The sequence below is a fragment of the Pelophylax lessonae genome (assembly GCF_965119305.1).
Source record: "Pelophylax lessonae genome assembly, chromosome: 1".
In the NCBI taxonomy this organism is placed as follows: Eukaryota; Metazoa; Chordata; class Amphibia; order Anura; family Ranidae; genus Pelophylax; species Pelophylax lessonae.
The window spans coordinates 755,121,908-755,144,914 of NC_138768.1; the positions used below are offsets into that span (position 1 = coordinate 755,121,908).

General features: G+C 46.4%; 1 protein-coding gene across 1 annotated transcript in view; it reads right to left on the reverse strand.

Annotated features, from left to right (window-relative positions):
- Positions 1-23,007, reverse strand: part of N4BP2 (NEDD4 binding protein 2) — a 337,469-nt gene that overhangs the window by 129,714 nt on the left and 184,748 nt on the right. Inside the window, exons 7-8 of the mRNA XM_082258615.1 lie at positions 22,918-22,994; positions 10,430-10,579 (exon numbers count right to left, since the gene is read on the reverse strand). Of these exons, the coding sequence (XP_082114741.1) occupies positions 10,430-10,579; positions 22,918-22,994 (227 nt within the window). The remainder of the gene's footprint in view (positions 1-10,429; positions 10,580-22,917; positions 22,995-23,007) is intronic.

Consider the following 23,007-nt stretch of genomic DNA (forward strand, 5'->3'; position numbering starts at 1 on the left):
AAAAAAGGGAAGGAAAGGGAAAAACTGATTTTTTTGTAAAATCTTACCGTAAAATTCCTTTCTCTGAGTCCTCCGACAGTCGCGGCCACTTCATAATCTTCACTAATGGGGTAATTGACCTTTGCTCCGCAGGAGTAGCTAGGCAACAAGATTTGTTAATATCAAAGCTTTTAGCATATCACACCCCTAGGGGGTGGTCCCCTCAGTCAATACCTCCCTGCTTCCTGCATTCTCAACTCAGTTTCAGTAGCATAGCAGTAGAGTACATAAACAAACCCCAAAAGAGGGACGGGGGCGGCGACTGTCGGAGGACTCAGAGAAAGGAATTTTTTGGTAAGATTTTACAAAAATTCCGTTTTCTCTTACGTCCTCCGACAGTCGCCGCCACTTCATAATCTTCACTAATGGGGACGTCCCAGAGCAGTGTAGACATGAGGGGTGGGAAAAAACGCAGCCGCGCCTAAAGCAACGCAGTACCCACATCAGAGAAAGGAACCTTACCAAAGTAAGAGAACCAACTGGGCAACAGGAAAAAACGTGCTCAACAGGAGCAACATCCCAGGAAGAACAAGTAACCTAAGGGGAAAAACACCCCAACAGACAAGGACCCAAACAAGGGACCCTAAGGCACTGCCGCACTAAGAACTTTACGGCCAAAGGAAGCATCTGCCGATGCCTGAACAGCCACCTTGTAAAATTTTGAGAAGGTGTGAACGGACGACCAAGTCGCCGCCTTACACACCTGGACCACAGAAGCCTGATGACGATAGGCCCAAGACGTACTCAGAGATCTGGTAGAGTGCGCCTTCACAGGGAAAGGAGGAACCTTTCCCTTCAACGCATAGGCTTGCACAATCGTCTGTCTGATCCATTTGGCGATGGTCGCAGCCGACGCCGCCATGCCCTTCCGACGACCCTCTGGAAGGACAAATAGAGAATCCGACTTGCAAAAGGATTTAGTCGATGACAGGTAAACCCTGATCGCCCGAACAACATCCAAGGAATGCAAAGCCACCTCCTTTGGATGCTTAGGCTTCGCGCAAAGCGAAGGCAAGACAATGTCCTCATTGAGGTGAAATTCCGAGATGCTCTTCGGAAGAAAAGAAGGGTTAGGTCGCAAGACCACCTTATCCAAGTGAATCACCAAGTAGGGAGAGCTGCAGGACAGGGCCGCCAGCTCCGACACCCTGCGAGCCGAAGTGATCGCCACCAAAAAAGCAACCTTCTTGGACAACAGAGACAACGAGATCTCTCTGATCTTTTCAAAGGGAGCATGTTGCAACAGGGACAGAACAAGGTTCAAGTCCCATGGAGGTAAAGGGTCCCTCCGAGGAGGGGCCAAGTGTCGCACCCCTTGAACAAAGGTGCTAACCAAAGAATTAGACGCCACAGGGCATTGAAAGAGAACGGCCAGCGCAGAAATCTGATCCTTAATCGTGGCCAACGCCAAACGCTGGTCCACGCCCGTTTGAAGGAAAGCCAACACTCTCGATACCGAGTATGAGCGAGGGGAATACCCCCTGGACTCACACCAGGCAAAATACGCCTTCCAAGTACGGTAGTAAATCTTCCCCGAAGAGGCTTTTCTAGCCTTGATCAAAGTGGGAATGACCGCAGGGCAGAGACCCCTATCCTTCAGGACCTGGCTTTCAACAGCCAAGCCGTTAAAGCCAGCGACTGTAAAGCAGGATGGAATATCGGTCCTTGAGACAGAAGATCTTCTCGAAGAGGCAGACGCCACGGAGCGTCGACCACCAGATTCACGAGGTCTGCGTACCAAGACCGGCGAGGCCAGTCTGGCGCCACCAGAATCACCGTGTGCGGTTCCGAGGCCAACCTGCGAAGGAGCCTGGACAGCAGCTGAATCGGTGGAAAGGCATACATCAGACGATACTGATGCCAGGGCGCCACTAGCGCATCTGAGGCGTCCGCCCGAGGATCGCGCGTCCTTGCCACGAACCTTTCCACCTTGTTGTTTAGATGAGACGCGAACAGGTCCACATCTGGGGAGCCCCACTTCGCGCACAACATCTGAAAGACATCCGGGTGAAGGGACCATTCCCCCTGGTCCAGGGTCTGGCGACTCCGCCTGCCAGTTTTCCACCCCCGGAATGTGAACTGCCGATATCGCCGGGACGTGCGTCTCGGCCCAAGACAGAATGTCGGCTACTTCCCGAGCCGCTCGGGCACTCCTGGTGCCCCCTTGGTGGTTGATGGAGGCCACCGCTGTGGCATTGTCCGTCTGCACCCGAACCGGACGGCCCTGAAGCCTGTCCGTCCAACGCAGAAGGCAGAGATTTATCGCTCGCAATTCCAGAATGTTGATCGGAAGGGAGGATTCCTCCTCCGACCAAGCTCCCTGGGCGGACAGAACGCCCAGAACACCACCCCAGCCCGACAGGCTGGCATCCGTGGTGATCACCGTCCACGACAAAGGACGAAAAGACTTTCCCCCCGACACTGCCGGGGACTGGAGCCACCACAAAAGACCCCTTCGGGTGAGGCGGCTCAACGAAATCCGCAGATCCAGAGATTGCGGACGCCCGTCCCACTTGGCCAGGATCTCCGCCTGAAGATCCCGTGTGTGAAACTGGGCGAAGGGAATCGCCTCGAAAGCCGAGACCATCAATCCCAGACACCTCATACCCGTCCGGAGGGAAGAGCACTGATTGTCCCTGAGGGACCTGACTTCATCCTGAAGTGTCCGGAGCTTGTCTTCCGGCAGGAAGACCTTCGCTTGAACAGAGTCCAGGATCATCCCCAGGTAGGGAAGACGAACCGACGGACACAGCGTCGACTTCGGAAAATTTATCGTCCAACCGAACTCCTGCAGAGTCTGCATCGTGATGGACAGGTCGTTCACCAGGCCCTGACTGGTCGCAGACCGAATCAAGATATCGTCCAGATACCCCAAGACAGAGATGCCCTGGGCTCTCAGCAAAGCCAGGACCGGCGCAAGCACCTTGGTGAAAACCCGCGGAGCCAAAGCGAGACCAAAGGGTAATGCCACGAATTGGTAATGATCCTCCGCAATGGCGAATCGAAGGTACCTCTGGTGACCCTCGAAAATGGGGATGTGAAGGTACACATCCTTCAAGTCGATGGAGGCCATGAATTCCCCCGGAACCAGGGCAGCCACCATCGAGCGCAGGGATTCCATGCGGAACTTGCGAACCCGCACAAAGCGGTTCAGAGCTTTTAAGTCCAAAATCGGACGTACCTTGCCCTCCTTCCTGGGCACAGTGAACAGATTGGAATAGAACCCCCGAAATCTGTCCCGATGAGGCACCGGAACCACCACTCCCTGGGCCCGCAGGTCCCGCACCGCCAGGTGCAGATCCTGCAAGCGCTCCGGGGACCGCTGAAGATTTGAGGGAAAAAATCTGCTCGCCGGCCGAGAGAGAAACTCGATCTTGTATCCAGATCGAACGATTTCCTGAACAGACCTGTCCCGAATGCGGGCCAGCCAGGGTTGAAGAAAACCGAGCAAACGTCCCCCCACCCCAGAACCGGGTGAGGGCGCCCCTTCAGGCCGAATTGGCATGGGCAGCGGATCCAGACTGGCCGGACTTCTGCTTACCTGCCCACGGCTTCTTCCGGGAGCCTTGGCCCTTGAAGGGCTTGCCCTTATATTGCGAAAGAAAGGCACGAAAGGACCCCTGAGAGGGCCTAAACGAGGTATTCTTCTTACCGCGAACAAACTTATTCTTGTGAGTTTGGGGTAAGAGAGTGCTCTTTATCAGAGTATCCAAAGACTCGCCAAAAAGGCGAGAACCCGCGTAGGGCAAATTAGCTAAAGTCTTGCGAGATGATTGGTCAACCGACCAACATTTCAGCCATATCAGGTGACGGTTCAATACCGCCACACTCGAGAGGCGTGCAGCCAAAGGGACTAAATCCAAGTCCGCATCACACAAATACATGACACCCTGATGAATTTGATCAACCATAGCCAATGTCGTCGGTGGAGCAGAGTCAGCCACCAGGGTGCGCCTGAGCACCTGCGCCCAATCCGCATTAGCCTGGGCCGCCAAAATGGAAGCAAAAATAGGCTTCAGCATAGAACCAGCAACCGTATAAGCATGACGGGCAAGAGACTCCAATCTCCTGTCCGTAGGGTCCCGGAACACCGGGGTATCCTCAGCAGGGATCGCAGTAGATTTATTCAAAACCGCCACCGCGTGATCCACCTGAGGCGGCACACACCAACGCTCATCAGTGGTGGGCGTAAATGGATAACGCAGCTTGAACTTACTGGGCACAGTAAAAGGCTTCTTTAAATTGCGCCATTGCTCATCAACAGCACGCTGAAATTCCGCAGGGCAGGGAAAAGCCTGCGCTGCTTTGCGTTTCCTTTGCGTCCCATAAGAGGACATCAAAGCAGGAGGACACGGTTCATCCTGCAGATGCAGTGTTTCCTTGATAGAAGTAATCAACTCATCCATGAGTTCAAGCTCTTCAAGCGAGCCAGGGGGAGAATTATCAACCCCATCTACCTCAGCCTCCCCCTCAGACCCCCCAAGGTCCAGAGATGAGCGAGACCCTGAGAAGGGCACTCCAGCCATAGCAGCCCCATCGCCCTCTGAATCAGAGGAAATAGACAATCTGGGCCGTTTTGCGGATCGATCAGCCATTATCATCTGCACCTGAGAAGCCAAGTTCGCCACAATAGCAGCCAGATCAGCCCCCTCGGGGGATGCAGCAGCCCCTTGGCCCCCCACCAAGGTGGGAGGAAACTTGCAATCCTGAGAATCCATGCCCCAGCAATAATGAAAAAAAGGAGGACTGCCCCTTTAAGACCGCGGCAAGCGTAGCCCACCGCACACTAATGCATGCACCGACCCCCACAGGGATAAGGACACTGAGCAAGGAAATACAGGAAAAAGAAAGGTAAAAACCTGGAGAGTCCACACAGTCTGCTGCCACCGATCGCTGTTACAAAGCAAAAGGAAGTGATGCAATGACTGACCGCCCTATAAAGCCTATGCAGGCTACACAAACATGGCCGCTCGGCTGAGGCATTTTAGGCAATGAGAAAATGGCGCCGACATGTGGCTGTATGATCGATCGCCGCCAAAATGGCGGCGTTTGGCGCCAAAACACCGCGCCACACCACACAGGGCAGGAGCGGCCGCCGCACAGCATGTCCAAGTCCAGTCTGCCCCATACTCTCACATAGCAGAGCGGGAGAGCCCCCCCCCCGCAGCCCACAGAAAGGCAGCTATTCCACACAGGAATCTGACAGGGAGCTAAGCACATACACAGACATGCAGGGTCACACAGTCACAGACTGACACCCAAAACAGACAGGTCCCCACATAGAAATGCACTTACCAGTCCGGATGGCGTGGGGAGCCTTCTCCAGCAACCAAACCGCTGCACTAAGGACAGGGAGTGTCGCAGCCAGGACGCAGCGGAACTGCGGTGCAAAACCGCAAATGGCGTCCGGTGAGGTAGCCACCTCACAGGCAGCATCCCTGCAGCGAACAGGGATGGGTCGTTCAATATGCCAGGGAAAACCTGAGCTGAACGCTCAATGGCAGGCTGGGAAGCCCCTGGCCTGAACCCTGGGATCCAGGGCGGCCAGTCCGAGACCCAGCTCCGCATGATCATCTTCATCCGAAGAAACTAAACTAATGCTGATAAAAAGAACAGCTAAGTAAAAGAAAGAGAAAAATACTCAAAATAAAATCAAAAAGAGGATAGAAGGCTGAGACTGAAAGCCCCAGCACAGGATCAGCCAGCTACTCCTAAGCTAGGCATTAGAAACTTGTGTGAGTTGAGAATGCAGGAAGCAGGGAGGTATTGACTGAGGGGACCACCCCCTAGGGGTGTGATATGCTAAAAGCTTTGATATTAACAAATCTTGTTGCCTAGCTACTCCTGCGGAGCAAAGGTCAATTACCCCATTAGTGAAGATTATGAAGTGGCGGCGACTGTCGGAGGACGTAAGAGAAATAAGACTTTCCTGATTTTAGTTAGATTCCTAAACCACCAGGTCAGGTATACCCTGCCCTGTGGTGACAATCTATTTGGCCTGTTTAAAGAATGGACTGAATTTTTCCAGGATGACAAAAAGTTGTGTTTACGATGTTTGGAGTGAAATTGGGTGAAGAAGGAGACTGCCTTAAAGGAGGCCAACATCTTTGACATCCACAGAAGGAAACAATGACAAAACTGATGGATTCCATCTGGATTTTTTAAACCTAAATGTAATTATTCAGAACCTTGAGATCCAAAATGGGGAAAAGGCTCTTATTTGGTTTTGGAACAGTAACAATGTTGGAGTAAAACCCCTAAAAGTATCCTGCCATACGGCCTGGAAAAATTATCCATTATCTAAAAGATTTGAGTGGGCTTGATTAAAACATGTTAGCCTCTGTGGAGATTGGTTTGAAGTGAGAAAACAAGGAAGGGCCAGGGAGCAAAAGTTGTGTTTATTGCACTGGTACACCACCCCCTGCACCCAGAAATCCAGAATGCAAGCTGTCCAAGCACTTGGAGGAGTTAACGGATGTTCCACCCACTCTGGAAAGAAGGGTGTACCTTTGTGTGGAGGAAGGCATGTCTGAAGATTTGGCAGGCTTGCCAAAGGTTGCATGGTCTCCAATGTTGAAATCAAGGCAGAAGAGAAACAAAGGGCACCTATTTGGACAGTAATGGGGGAGATAACTTTGCAGCCTTTTCCTCTGATGTCTTCTGCTGGGAAAGATTGGTGTTCTAGCCACCAGCAGCCATCTTGATAATGCTTTCAAGAGTCAATCCAAAAGAGGCTGTCCATCGAAGGCCATACGGATCAAACTTCTTGAAAAAAAAGTTCCACAGTCTAAGGCTGTAGCCAAAGAGCCTAATGTATGTGCATTAGCATGGAAACATGTAAAAGGCGAAATGGAAAGCTTCCAGCAAACCATCACAGCTAAAATGTAACACCCCTCAATGTGTTCAAAAAGCAAAGGTTCAAACCGTAGCAGTGGCTAGATCAAAGATCCTGTGTAGAGCAGGATCTGCCAGAATAGAGGTCTGGAAAGGGGTTCCAAACGTTAATTGCTTGGGTACTAAAAACAGGTGCATTTTTCCCAATTATGGTAAGCACCTTGTTGAGGTGAGACACAGCTGGATACAGAGTCTTTATCAAAGAAAAAAAATTGAAAAAAAAAAAAAAAAAGTGCTAATTAAATAATGGGTTAACAGAGCTCAAGAAAAGATGTTTATCCTCAAAGGTCCCTGCCCCAGACCAAAAAAAGCCTAGATGCTACTAATCACATATTACATTATGTGACAGGGGTGACAAAGTCGCTATAGGACTGTAAGCTCTAACTTATAGCAAGCCTAATAAACTTTTTCCCACTTACGCACTCATGCAGAAGGTCTGGAATAAAGTAAGGCAGATGCAGGATGTTGCAGGTTTCACTAAAATAGCCTAATATGGGGCAATTATTATTATATTAGGCTGAAATAGCTGCTGTACAGGGCCAAATGGCAACAATATGGCATTACACTTTTGTCCCAGATTTTTGAAAATGGTATATTGTGCTCCTTCCCCACCCTGCAACCCAGATTTCAGCTTCCTCAAACAATGTATTTTTATTATATATAACTTCAGCACATCGGTAAGGCACAAACTGTTCCTGTTACCTGGGTGCAGTCTCTGACACCCATCTTTAACTATATGTCTGAGGTGGAAGTCTATAAGGGCCTCATATATCTCGCTAATCCTCTTTCTAGGGGATTTTCCTTTGAGAGTTGAGGCTAGATGGTAGCGTGACATAGGGGCATTTGAAGAGGAACGCTGTGAGGAAGCTCTACAGGCTGTATTCCCTTAAAGTTACACAGAGATTATCGCAATTGTACATTCTCCCCCAGGGCTTACCTCACGCCAGCTCTTTAAAATGGGGGCGATAGAGGACCCTATATGTTCCAGATGCTCTAGGGACCATGGTGATCTAGTTCACCTATTATGGAGACACCTCAAACTACATCTCTACTGAGGTAAAGTTCTGGATACCCTTAATAGGGTATTTCAAGTAAGTATTTGACAGGATCCTAAACCCTGCCTTTTGGATATCTTGGACGACCTACAGGTGGATGAGGTCACCAAACAGGCAATAGTTCGGGTATTATTTCAGGCTAGAAAGCTAATTCTTAGGCACTGGAAGTCTGCTGAACCTCCCTCATGAAATGAGTTGGTTGCCGTAATGGGGGATACATTGCCTAGAAAATATCTTTAAACACAGAGGATGCCTGAACAAATATTGAGCGGTTTGGTCTCCTTGACTTGATACCTTAGGGTTATTACCGGCTGATTTAATTCTAGACAAAATTTTGTCAATGTAGCTTCATGTGATGTGCAATTGTGCATGGAATCAATGATGTGCATTTTTATTTTGGTACAAAGAGGTGACTGATTTGATTATCTGGTACTTTTGTGACAATGTTGGAATATGGTACCATTATACAGTTCTATTTGATGTGACTTCTCTGGAAAGAATATCTGATCAATAAAGACTTCTTTTAAGGTAAAAAAAAAAAAAAAAAAAAAAAAAGAAGAATGCTGATGTCCAATGCAAAGAATTGCTTCGCAGCTTTATAGATGCCTTCTGCATTCATCATCTAGCTGTATGAAGACTGTTGAATATATGGATATACAAGAAAATAAAAGGCAATACAGATGGTTTACTAAAAAAAAAAAAATTAGAGCATGTTAACTTTATAAGGTGTATGCAAAGTCTCCAAAATGAAATTTCACTTGATGAATGAGGTTGAGCGGTGTTTTAATCATCCAATACTGTGCAAACTAAAACTTTATTTCTTTTTTTTACCACCCATGCATGTTTTTGGATGTTCAAGGTAAACAACGCTTTACCTCATTTACTAAGCAAAATGAACATTCACCTTGCAAAGCAAACAGCCCTCCTTTAGTAAATCAACCCCAATAATTTGCACCTGTCTGACAGTGTTCAAATAAAGTCCCCTGTTTAAAGACTACGACAATAAAAAAGGCTATATTTAGTTTGTCAAATGTAATTGTACTGACTAAGCTTTGTCCATTGTCATTTCACATACCTTTATTTATATTTTTCTCTATACATGTGTCTGCAAGTCAAGCTGTCCAGTAAAAGGGACAGGGACAGAAGGTAAAATAAATTATAGCGCGGCCAGGGATCACTTTTAATTCATATGGTTTAAATTACTTTTGTTGCAACTTCTGAAGAACCCCTGGCAGGCAGTTATTTTTGGCATCATATTTCAATTTAGTTTTAGTCAGTCTTTTGACTTCAATACCATTTTAGTTTTAGTCCCATTTTAGTCAATCGATGGATTTAGTTAAATTGTAATGAATTATTTAAGCATTTCTCTAGATTATTTATGGTATTAGGCCTCCTGCATACTGGACGTTATAAAAAAGCTAGTAGCTTTAGCTGTAGAAAGCTGTAGCTGTAGTGGGAGTTTAACATTTTTGAACAAACTCACAGATACAGATTTAGCTGCTCTGGATGGTCTGAGAAGGCCTGTTATGCTGCACAGTGCTCTGGACGGTGGTCTGAGGAGGCCTGTAATGCTCTGGACAGTGGTCTGGGGAGGCCTGTAATGCTGCACAGTGCTCTGGAACATGGTCTGAGGAGGCCTGTGATGCTGCACAGTGCTCTGGACAGTGGTTTGAGGAGGCCTGTAATGCTGCACAGTACTCTGGACGGGGGTCTGAGGAGGCATATAATGCTGCACAGTGCTCTGGACGGTGGTCTGAGGAGACCTGTAATGCACACAGTGCTCTAGACATGGACAGCCTGAGGAGGAGGCATGCAATGTACACTCACAGTGCTCTGCTCTGGATGGTTGCGAGTCAAGACTGTCATCAGGAGGCCTGTAATGGATAGTGCTGCTCTGGACAATCCTCTGAGGAGGCCTGTAATGCTACACAGTGCTAACTGCTAAGCATGCTATGGACTCACTTGCTTGCTGGGAGCAGAAGCACTAACGGGCTATACTACACAGATGGAGCTCTAAGGAAACCAGAAGTTCAGGTAAATGTCCCTCGCTCACTTTTATTGACGAAAATGGAATTGATTTTTATTATGCTTTTCATCAGTGTTTCTGGATATGGGATATGGGAAATGTTGTGTACTTTTCGTTTTGTTTTTGTCACTGTAAAAAGACCGCTGGCGAAAATTGTGACAAAAATGTTTTCATCAACAAAATTAACACTGCTGGCAGGATTATGATTTGTCCCAAATTATCACTTTTGCCGCATAACTTGGTTTACACGTAAATATGTATAAATATAGGGATGTGAAAATAAGAATTCCTGTACTATCATAACATTAGCCACATAAAAAAGGCAACATTATTCAAAACAGCGGTCTTTCAATGAACAATTGTTATTGTGGAAGCACACCCATAATACATAGTAATGGTGGTGTATATAACATACCCATTTCTTTCATCTGATTTTAGCTGACCTACACCAGCACTCTCAGGCTCCTTTGCACGTGACAAATTTAATATAGAGTTCACTGTAACACGTTCAAAATTTTCCAGCATTTTCATGATTTTCTCCTTCTTTACACCATGAATGTTACGCCTTGAAATAAAGTGATAAACATAGTTAAACTAGTTAAACATAATTAGGACCGCATGTATATGTAAAAGACATTAATTAGGTGGTAAATTTAGATTTGGTTTATTCTTCTAATCAAAATATTTGTCTATTCAAAATAGTTTAAAGTATTGTTAGGAATTATCCTTTTCTTTTTTTTTTTTCTAAAAGCACAAGTGTAAAATTCTGATTTTTAAAGAGAATGAAAAAGTTACATATTTATTGTTAAAACATATCACTACATTTTGGTATAATTGCTGCTCCCCACATCAGAAATCAACGACAGACAACATGGGTGCCTATAATAAAAAAAAAAAAAAAAAAAAAAGCTTGAGGCTCTTTTTACACCTATGTATTTTTGAGGTGGTGTTTTGTAAATGCGTTTTACATATGTTACCATTGATCTTTCTGCAATGTGTGTTTTGCAAGACATTTTTGTTTGCTTAAATATACAGGATTTTTTTTTACACATGGCTTGTTGGCTGCTTTGTGGGCCGCAACCATCTGCTGAGTGCACACTTCCCCTGGGCACGTGGAAGAGCACTTTATATATGCATAAAAAATAAATTGTCACTTTATAGAGTATATGATTTCAGAAGATAACGGTGATTCAAAGTTTTTCTTTATAACACAGTTGAACTTTATATGATATTTAAGGGAGAAGTACAGCCAAAGCTTGTTTGGCTGTTGTCAGGAAAGACAAAATATACCTAGTTGCATACTTATGCACAGATGGAGAATTACGATTAGCCAGACCCGCTGTCGGGAGAGAACAAATGTGCATAAGCGCATAGTTATGCGCAGATGGAGAATTCCTGTTAGCCAGAGCCGTGCTCATATGAATGCACACACACAAGTGTGCGCTGGCCCGCCACTAGATTGGTGGCTATTTAAACACCTCTGCTGCACTAGGACCTTGCCTTATGGTCTACAGCATTCTGCTGCTTGCTCCGGTGTTTGATCTCCTGTTGCCGTTTCGCTATCCATCTTATCACGTCCCTGCCTGATCCTTCTGCCTATCTGCTTACCATTGCCAACTCCAGCCTGCGCCTGACTACTCTTCTGCCTACTGCTCTGTTTCTGACGTGCCTCCTAGATAATGACCCCGTTTGCCTGCCCCTGCTCTGTTTAAAGCCCTACTCCTGCAGCCCGTCAAGTATCTGCTGTCTGCCACCTGTCGGCCGCCAGCCAGCTTGCTGCCTGTGACCTGCCAGACGTCAGGTGTCTGCTGCCCTGCATCACATTCCAGCCTGCATCTGCACAGGCCTCTCATCTGCAACCAACATCACCAGAACTGCCAAGCACTCATGCCAAGTGTGTGTACTGAGATCACCCTCCTTCTCCACATGAGGCTCCATCACCAGGTACATGACAGCTGTACTTCTCCTGTGGATCACAGAAGTGCAGTTCATTCTGCACTACTATGACCCATTATAGCTAAAACCTACTGTCGGCTGACATCAAGGAGCTGGTTGAGGCTAGGGAAAGATTGCGACAATATGGTCAGTATCTACCCACAACCATGGACCGGAACCTGACTCACCCTCTCAGAGAGCCACTGAGAGCCTGAACTAGCCGCTCCTGCCCCCTCCACAGCCCAGAGCTCCAGTAAGTGTAGGGGGCAGAGCAGAGAGCTGCTGACAGACAGTCAACAGCTCTCTACTCACAGAGCTCTAAGCGATCAGCAGTGTTTGATCGCTCGGTTTTCAGTCTTGGAGCCGACGGGGGGATAGATGCAGCACTGCACCGATGCTGCGTTTACCTAGGTAAGTAGAATTCTTAAAAAAAAAATTGCCGGACTTCTCTTTAAAGCGCAGACCCCACTGTCAAGAGAGCCGCTGATCAGTATTCCTCTACCTGCGCCTTGTCAGCGCAAATGGAGGAAAGCCGATACACGGCACTTCCTGGTTACCATGTGATCAGCTGTGATTGGACACAACTGATTATGCGGTAAAGAGCCTACGTCATCGGATCGACACACGTGCGCACCCCAGGGGTGCGCAAGAGCAGCTTATCCTGCTGGACGTCAAATGATGCCGAGTCAGGATAATAGAACCACCCCACGGCCTGTCATTCTGCATACGGCGGCATGAAGTGGTTAAAGGATGGGGCCCTCTTATTGGTATTACACCTCACTGAGAATCTGCAGAAGTGAACCTAACTAATGGACCTGGCCCATCTTGTCTTCTGGGCAAGCAGCATATGGTTGCAAAGACAGTATGTCTGTAACTGTGCAAAAGTGTTTCATTATCTGTGAAATGAATGGTTTTGCCATCAGTAAAGGCCCATAAACATGGGTCAAATATCGACCAAAACTTTTGGCCCGTGTATACAGCATCTGTTGAACGAGCATACTGGAAAACCAGCACCTGAAGCCAATGGCTGCGAGCGCTAACTGGTGTGTTCTATTGAAGGGAGGGGGGAGGGGGGATTTGGTCCTCCTGTCAGAACACAATAGCTTAGCGGGGGAGATTGTTGTACTAATTAACTTAACGTGTGTATGTGTACCAAGCTTAACCCATTTCATATGCAGAGGGAGATTTGGTTTTCCTTTACTGCATTATCTTTTGGTATGGTATCAATCCCATATCCAGAAACACAACTGGACTCTACCAGAACTCTATCCCTGTAAAGACTGCCGCAGACAGATTTTGAGAAAGCGTCTATTATGCATTCTAAAAGTGGTGAAGAATGCACCAAATTCATGTGCCAGTCTAATACTTGTACTTGAATCGGCTCGTGCTGCACCACTTTTTAGAATGAGTGTGTGACACTTTCGCAAAAACTGTCTGAGTCAGTTTTTCTCTCTGTACGCCAAAAAAGAGTTGGTCTAAAAGTGGTTCTAAGCCTGGGTTCCCACTACTGCGATGCGGGAACCAGTATGATTCTAGTGTGGGTTCTTGCATCACATCTCCCCCACAGACAACTCACATTGCTCTCTGTGAACCACTATGGGTGTCAGTACAAAGTTTAAGACACCCCAGATCGGTTCGCAGATCGCAGTGCGAATTGTGAATTTGGACAGGAATTCGATAGCATGGGTGTTCACTCCCATGCGATCCGATTCCAACGCGGAAAAAAAAAAAAAAGAAGGTTCCTGTACCTTATTTGATGCAAATGCAATGAGAGTCCAGCCATGCAACATGTATGGCTGAATTTGCATTGCACAGACATTATCTGCACAGCAATGCGGTGTGAATCACATGCAATGCCTGTGTTCCCAATAGTGTGAGCCCAGACTAAAAGGTAGAAGCTTTTTTACCTTAATGAATTCTATGCATTAAGATAAAAACCTTTTGTGTGCAGCATCCACCCCCAATACTTACCTAAACCCCATCTTCTTCCAACGATGTTGCACTAAAGCCTCCCCGTCCAGCTGTCCGTTCTTTCTGGTTGGCTGAGAAACAGCAGCAGGCACCATTGGCTCCCGCTGCTGTGAATCAAAGTCAGTGAGCCAATGAGGGGGAGGGGGCGGGGCCAAGTAGCTGCTCTGTCTCTGAATGGACACACAGAGCAGTGGCTAAGCTTGGGTGCCCCCATAGCATGTTGCTTGCTGTGGGGGTACTTGGCAGGAGGGAGGGGCCAGGAGCGCCGGCGAGGGACCTGAGGAGAGGAGGACCTGGGTTGCTCTGTGCAAAACCACTACAGAGAAGGTGAGTATACCATGTTTGCTATTTTTATACAAAAAAACAAAACAAGACTTTATTTTCACTTTAAAGTGTTACTAAACCCAGGACCCTGCATTCACTATATCTGGTCTTCCACAGTACACATAACAATGAAATACAATAGTTTTAGTAAATATAAACTGCTAAATACCTGTTTTCATTACTAGTTAGAGCAGTCTTGTGACTTCTATCAGTTTTCCGGTTAAAGCCTGTAGGAGGTGTTTTAATTCTGCTCTGACTGTCCTATAAGGCTGCAGGACCACTGATCCTCTGTCTGGTCTGTTGATTGGCTCTGTGCTGATCACATGTACTCTCCCAAGAAAAAAAAACTCTCTAGCAATACACACCAAACTGAGCATGGAGATGGTTTGGGGACAGTAGAAGAGGGGGGGGAGGAACAGAGAAGACAGGCTCAAACAGCCTTTTTACGCAATGCTGACTAACCCCTTAGGTTCCACAGTGAGCATAACAAGCATGCTTTACTGCATATACAGACTGATTTTACTGTTGTGGATTTAGTAACACTTTAATTAGTTCAACTTGTACATCTGGTGCATTCAATGTGACACAATGTAAAAGTAGTTCATTTTAGAACTATCTGAATTTGATGCAAGAATCGCTGTCAGAACCAAAAGTGTTGCGAATGCATCGGGACATTGGCGCGATATAGTAACAAAAAGCCAGAAAAGTTGCGAAACGGCTTTATTTAATTCTCGTTAATGTGCTTTCTAAACATGTCCAGCATCAACTCCAGTGCATGAAAAGACCCAATGAGCTCAAGAATGGATAGACTGTATATAGAAATTTTACTTGCTCAGTCCTCTCTGCCTCGAATTATTCAGCAGCTGGTATAGGTCCTCCCACTCTAAGGCTCGGTTCACACTAGCCAGACTCCAAAGCCGCACGACTTTCAGTGCAACTTTGGGATACAACTTTCATGTGACTTTTTACACTCTGTGGCATTGAAGTCACATCTAAACCGGACCAAAGTAGTGCAGGAACCTTTTCTAAAATTGGACAGACTTTTGTAGTATCAGTTGGGACAGCTATCATAGAGAAAAATGGATTTTTGTAAAATCTTACCGTAAAATCCTTTTCTCTTAAGCTCATTGACAGACGTAGTCCTCGTTGATTAATAACAACTCGGGTTATGCTGCCCTCTACAGGAGTAGGACTAGACAGGAAAGAAAACGTACTGGCCACACCCTAGGGGCAGTCCCAGAGGGTATATCCTCTCACTTCCTGCTACAGCAAATCAGTTATGTCACAAAGCAGTGTTTAGAGAATTTAACCCAACCCAACTCAAAACAGAGGGGCGGGTACTACGTCTGTCAATGAGCTTAAGAGAAAAGGATTTTACGGTAAGATTTTACAAAAATCCATTTTTCTCTGCCGCTCATTGACAGACGTAGTCCTCGTTGATTAATAACAACTCGGGACGTCACAAAGCAGTACCACAAATGAGGGGTGGGATGACAGAAATCAAAATCCAGAAGGCCCAACCGGAGTCAACCAGAAGCATCAAGGACTCATCGAGCAAAAAGATGAGACCTAAGTGAAACACCCAACAAACCCTTGAGGTAGACCAACAGTCTCCTCAGATTGCGGCCTGCAGAACCTTGTGGCCAAAAGAGGCATCTGACGATGCCATCACATCAACTTTATAATGGTTGTAAAGGTATGAACCGACGATCAAGTCATCGCCTCGAAAACCTGGATCGCTGACGCCTGATAGCGGAAGACCCAGGAGACACTAGGCGCCCGAGTAGAGTGCGCCTTAACAGGGAATGGAGGATTCCGACCCTTAATAGAATAAGCCTGTACCACTGTCTGACTGATCCATCTAGATATGGTAGCGGCAGACACAGGCAACCCCCTTCAAGGGCTATCCGTGATCACAAAAAGTGAGTCCGTCTTACGAAAACAAGTTTGTAGTAGTCAAGTGTATCCTTCTGAACCCCATCCAAGGAGTGTAATGCAACTCCCAAGGATGGCTAGTCTTAGGACACGGGGAAGGTAACACAATATTTTTATTCAGATGAAAACTCTGAAAACCACTTTAGGAAGGAAGGATGGATTCGGAAGAAGAATCACCTTATCCCTATGAACCACCAGAAATGGGGAACGACAAGATAATGCGGCCAGTTCTGACACTCTGCGTGCAGAAGTAATGGCCACCAAGAAGGCCACCTTCTGGGATAATGTAAGCAAGGGAATCTCCCTAATATCTTCAAAGAGAAGTTTCTGAAGAACTGACAACACTAAATTAAGATCCCAGGCGGTAAGGGTGCACGCACTGGCAGAGCCAGATGTCGCACCCCTTGGATGAAATTCCGCACCAAGGAATGATTAGCCAAAGGTTTCTGAAAGAAGATTGCTAATGCTGAAACCTGACCCTTGATAGTGCTCAAGGACAATTTCTGCTCAACTCATTGTTGCAGAAAGACCAAGATTCGGATCACCGAATAGGTATGTGGGGGAAATCCAAGAGATTCACACCACGCAAATATAAGACTTCCATGTGCTGGAAGTCGCTTTCCTTGCTTTAACTAGAGGTAGGAATAACTGAAGCTGACACTCCCTTGTCCTTCAGTACCTGGGTCTCAATGGCCAGGCCATTAAGCCAGCGATTGTAAAGCAAGATGGAAGATCGGTCCCTGAGACCGCAAATCCTCCCTGAGAGGAAGTCTCCAAGGAGCGTCCGCGACTAGCCTCACCAAGTCGGCGTACCAGGCTCGACGAGGTCAGTCCGGAATTTCCAGAATAACTGGAATTCCCTCCACCTCTATCCTGCAAAGAAGTTCCCGCAGTAACTTGAGAGGATGGAAGGCATGCCGTAGCTGATACTGCCCCCACGGGGCGATCAGCGTTTCTGCTGCGTCCGCTAGAAGATCGCGGGTGCGAGCTACAAACCTCCGCACCTTCCTGTTGAGCCAAGGTGCCAACAGATCCACATCCGGGGTGCCCCAATGAAGGGACAGCTAGTGAGATACCTCTGGATGAAGAGGCCATACCCCTTGATCCAGAAACTGACGGCTGAAATAATCTGCCTGCCGATTTCCCACCCCCGGAGTGAACAATGCGGGGAGATCCGGAACAAACCGTTCCGTCCAACGAAAGATGCTAGTCGTTTCGATGGCCACCAGGACATTCTAAGTGCCCCTTTCTTGACATAAGTCACGACCGTGGCATAGTGCGATTGGATCCGAATCGGGCTGCTCTAGAGCTGCTCGGTCCAGTAAATCAGACAAAATCTGATCGCTCTCAGTTCCGATACCCTATTGGTAACCTGGATACTATCGGAAGGAATGACTTCCCCTGGTTGAGCATCGGAGGCTCCCTGGTCCGCTCGCCCAACCGGATCCGATTGTCCAGGAAATCGGAATTCTGATTCCATAAGAAAAGAATCTCTTTCAGGAGAATTCGGGTATGAGACTAAGTATACGGTACTGCCTCTAAGAAGGCCACCATCCGTCCCAGCCAATTGACGGACAGCAACATCCGAATCATTGACTGAACCTTCTGGAGTTTCTCCGCAAGGAGAAAACCTCTTGCCCAGGATGTATCCAACCTTAGGCCCAGATAGTTCAGTCTCCTGGTGGGAACCAGGGATGTGGGAAAGCGAAGAAAAACGCTGATGTCCTGCGATGATGGGGATATAAAGATAGGCATCTTAAATGTCTATGGACGCCAGGAATCCCCCTGATGCAGGGAGGCCACTACTGTTCGGATGGACTCTGTTTTTCCCCAAGTCCAGAAATTGGACGCACCTTGCCCTCTTTCCTGGGCATTGTGAACAGGTTCGAATAGAACCCTTGAAACCGTTAAATGTTAGCAGGGAAGAATCGCACCGATGGAAGTGATCGAAACTCGATCCTGTATCCTGACCGTATGACCTCGCAAACCCCTTAGTCTGGGGTTCCGGCAAGCCATGGATCCGGAAACCGGTGAAGACGTCCCCCCCACTCCAGAGATGGGTAGGGGCGCATCAGGCTGTATTTTTCAGGCTTGGCTGAGCCGGACTTTTTGTTTAGCCGACCAGCGCCCTTTGAAACCCCTCTAAAGGGGCTTTGGAGGGTTTCGCCTTATCGCCCGCCCTCGCGGAACGAACAACTCCTTATGAGCAGAAAGGGAAGGTCCTCGTTGGCTACGAGGTCCTCTTTAACCTAACAGTCTGTGGCAAGACAGCAGGTGGTACCGTCTATCCTTTAAAGAGGGATTCCTCAAACGGATAGCGCCTAGCCATGCGTTAGGAAATAACAGGGGTTCGTTTCAAAACGACCCCATTTGGGTAAAGCAAAATCCTTCGCCCTTTTGGTAGGCTAACAAGTACCAAAAAGGAATTTCAGTCTCAGCTACCTCTGCCGGTATAACCTCAAGACCAAATGTTTCCCGGACGGACACAACTAGTGCATCCACCACTCTTGTGCTATGGCGGAGGCAGAAACGTTCTCCTCACTGCTGAGGAGACATTACCTGGGACAACAGCCCCATAAGAGGGACCTGCAGCTGCATTGACCAGCTCCGAATCCGTATCTGAAGTATCAGATAAACAATAGGGGTAGGCGGGGGTCGCTTCTTGACCCCCGTCCCTGACAGGCCACCTCCACCCGGGATACCAAAGACTCCAAAACTGCCGATAATGCATTAAAAACAAGTGGGGTACTGGAGGGTCCTGCGGCCACCTTGAGGGGATCAGGTGGGGATACCTATGCGGCAGGGTCAATGATTATACAAGACACTTGCCAGCGACAAAAAATTACAAAGTAAAAAACTTTTTTTTTTTTTTTGTGTCCCCCAGTCGCAACAGCGCCCCTCAGTGTTACCTGCCTTTTTGGACCCCACAGAGAGAGAGAGAGAGAGAGACCCCAAGGCTCATCCCTGATGCACAGAAGTTTTCATCAGCTTGCTCAGTGCTGTCCTGTTACAGACAGGAAGTCTTTGGCCCTATTTCCTGGGTAAAGGAGGTGGCTCCGCCCCTTAACACGCCTACCGGCGCCTCCCCCTGGCTCCATGAGGTGTTTGGTCACCTCAAACATGGCCGCCCCCATTTTGGAGACACGAGGCTACGCCAATATGGCGGCCTCATGTGCTCTGCAAGAAAATGGCGGCGGCCTGTTAGGATAGCGGCGGCTTAGCAGCGGCCTGCGGGATGCTGTATACGGCCTAGCGGCCTGTGGGAGTGCATCGGCCCCCAAACTTCACCCTGGATGGTGATCAGCCTGGCCGGCGGTACCGGACTCTGGTGGGCCGCATGCGGTCCGTGCCTGCCCTTGCTGGAGGAATGCGATCTGGACTGCAGTTATACATGCATAGACATCGCCCTGTGAACACCTCTGACAGGTAGGATACCTTATGCTACCACAGTAATATTCTAGTACTGCCACTGACTTCAGTCATCTTTACAGTTTTGAAATGACATTAGATTGTCAGCTCCCAAACCAAGCCTCCTGGTTACTTGTTCACAAAAATCACACTCAAATAGGGGGATCTGTGACATGTTATAGGATAGAGGGGAGACCCATCCTTACCATTTCAGAGAGGGGCCCGCGTTCACCACAAAACCCATCAGGGGGAAAAAGGGGGAACATACTACTCACCATACCGGAACCAGGCGGGCGCCAACTCCTGACAGTACCCCTCTCCACCGAGGTGGGAGGGCTGTCGACCAATACGGACGCCGTGACTCATGGTCATTGGCGTTTCAGCGAGACGTTTAACTCACAGGGTCAGTCCCCGTCCAGTGGGACTATGTCGCGGCCGACCCAGCGCGGAGCTATGGCCTGCACGCGCTCGTAGGCTGAACTGGGGTGACCACTGGATCTCAACATCCAGCCCGTCGCCCAGTTCCAGCTTTCTTGCTTGAAGATCTCACAGGAACACTGGAGAAAAAAAGCTGTCTAAAAATCTTCTAAGAAAAAAATCCTGCCAGGACCGAAGATCCCAGCAAGGTATCTAGGTCCTTACTCCTAACTAGACAGAAAAAAACTGATTTGCTGTAGCAGGAAGTGAGAGGATATACCCTCTGGGACTGCCCCTAGGGTGTGGCCAGAACGTTTTCTTCCCTGTCTAGTCCTACTCCTGTAGAGGGCAGCATAACCCGAGTTGTTATTAATCAACGAGGACTACGTCTGTCAATGAGCGACAGAGAAACATTGAATTTCACATATCATCCGACTTGGGGTCTTACAAGTTGGATCCCATGTTTCATTTTGTTTACAAATTTGCCAAAGGGCTGAAATGCATTTATTAATGTTTTTTTCCTCAAAGTGCAGAACCTCTTCATAAATATGGCCAATATCACATAAATACAAGGCCTTTAACTAAATGGTCACTGAACTCAAACATCAGTAAAAGGTGGGCTTTGGTGGTCAATTTTTGTATCTGCAGAGTATTCCAGCATCAAGATCGTACTGCCACTTTTGCAAGAAGTAAAGTGGAACCCTTAGGAACAACTCAGTTATGCAGACCCCTTTAAACGTGTTCTCAATATGTGAATCCCTCAAAGATTTAAATAATGGCTACATGGTGTAATTCACCAACAGCTAACAAAAACTAACTTTTTCAGGGTAGACAGACCCACTGTGACTCTCCCCTGACAGTGGCAGTAGTGCATATAATGTTCTGCTAATCTTTCCCTCTATTCCCTAGAATCCACCTGGGAAGTCAGACATGGCCCACATTTTATAAGTCTTGTTCTAAATCAATTGTTTGCTATCATTCAGCAATTTATAGTAACCGTAATTGCTCAAAATTCCCCAGATTAAAGATTTTTATAGAATTAATTTCAAAGTCAGTTAAAGAAAACTTGATCAACCACCTTGGGAATGAAATATGATTTGCACAACCTATTCACTGAAATGGCTCACACATTCTTTGCAATGTTATGAATTACAGAACAGGTCTACTCCAGGAGGATAATCATTGATGTAGTCAAGTATACATGATAATCTTTTACACGCAAATCAAGGACTGACTTGTTCTTACAGGTGTAATTGCTGCTAGAAAAAAAAAACCTAAGTGTAGCTCAACTCTGTTTACTTCAATAATAATTTAAATTGATTTGAGGTGGCCATACATATTTTGAAGAGGATGGAGCAGATCTTTTATCGCTCTTGTCCTCAGTACCTGCCTGCCCTCAAAACCACCACAATGTTAGGCCATCATATAAACCCTTTCCTACAAGTTTGAAGTTACTTGTTAATAATACAAACACTTAAGAGGGAAAACATACACACCCAACGGACATTTGATCATGGCATCAATCATTAATTAATTGGAGCATATTTAAGCTGTGTGTGGCTGCCTTTCGTGAGGAAAACGTAGGACTGATAGCTGAAAATAAAGAGAAAGTGGAGATTCCACAAACTTATCAAAGAAGAATAATACACAAAATCGAATTGGTTTGCGTGAGACACAACTTTTCGTTGGTCAAATTTTCAAACCCTTTATAGCAGTGTGGCTGCTTTGGACACAGTTTTGTTGATTTAGATTATTCAGAAAATGAATATGTGTCTTTGTATACCTATTTTGCTCTGGACTTAGTAGGTTGTTTTTCTTCTGTTTAATAAAATTATTTTGGTTTGAGAAAAAAAAATGAGAAAAAAAAATGAATATGCAGACTTGATAAGTAAACTATAAAGAACCTTACTGATACATAAAAATGATAATAAACCACTTCAGGTATGTTATCCTGTAACGGATTTTCTTGAATGTTTACTAGAAATGCCCACTGCATGTCTGTTACTAGATGAAGAACCTACAATTATATTTGAAATGATATCCAGAAAATATAGCAGAGCAATTAAGAAAAAAATAAAAAAAGGAAGCTGAAATTTGACAGCAGGAAAACTGCAATATTTAGTAAAAAATATTTAGAGATACATTATGATTTTTTGTTAAGCTGAAATTCAGACATAAAGCTATAAACAGAACTAAATATACATACAATGGTACAGTTTTAACTTTTAAGGGATTTCCATGTTTAACAGCTGGCCATATACCATAATCCAGAAATCATTTGCTAGACAGCACACCAAAGTCAGCAGGGCTAATGCACTGCATGAGGACTCTGACACACTCAGTTTATGGACTGGACAAAGGAGAATCATCACAATGATGATAAATCTTCTAGTCTGAATGTTGCTCTGCAGGAAATTTCAGGAGTCTGATATCAAGACATAGACTTGGGTACTTACAATAGCTGCATTTACAAATACATTTAAAGCTAAAGGAGGTCCTTCTGGTGAAAGCTGTGTATTTGAGTTCCTGGGTCTGTATGCCCTTGGAGGCCATTACGATAGGGTTTCACTCATCCTGTAAGATTTTGTATTTCATATTATATAGAATGGAAAAGGTAGTGCGCAAGCATGCCAAGAATGGCTTACCCAAAATTCCTAGGCAGACAGGAACAGAGTGGGGAATAATTTCAGGAAGATTTTGCTGTTGAATTATTTAGGACATTTAAGAGGCATGGAAATGACACAGACCATAAAGTTACTCATGTATCACTTTTAGGTAGCATAACCCCTGTCACTTTCTCAAATGAGTATATGGCTGCATAAGCTAGTGAATATATTTACATAGAGTTCAGCTTTAAGAGTAAGGTGTGAATAATAGCACTTTATGAGAATAATTCATAATTATTAGTAGTACCTTTCCAGCTCTTTAGGTTTATATTTCCACCATGTTTCTGGTTCACGAAATGTTACTTTATATTTGTGTTTCATGGCCTAGTAACAAAAA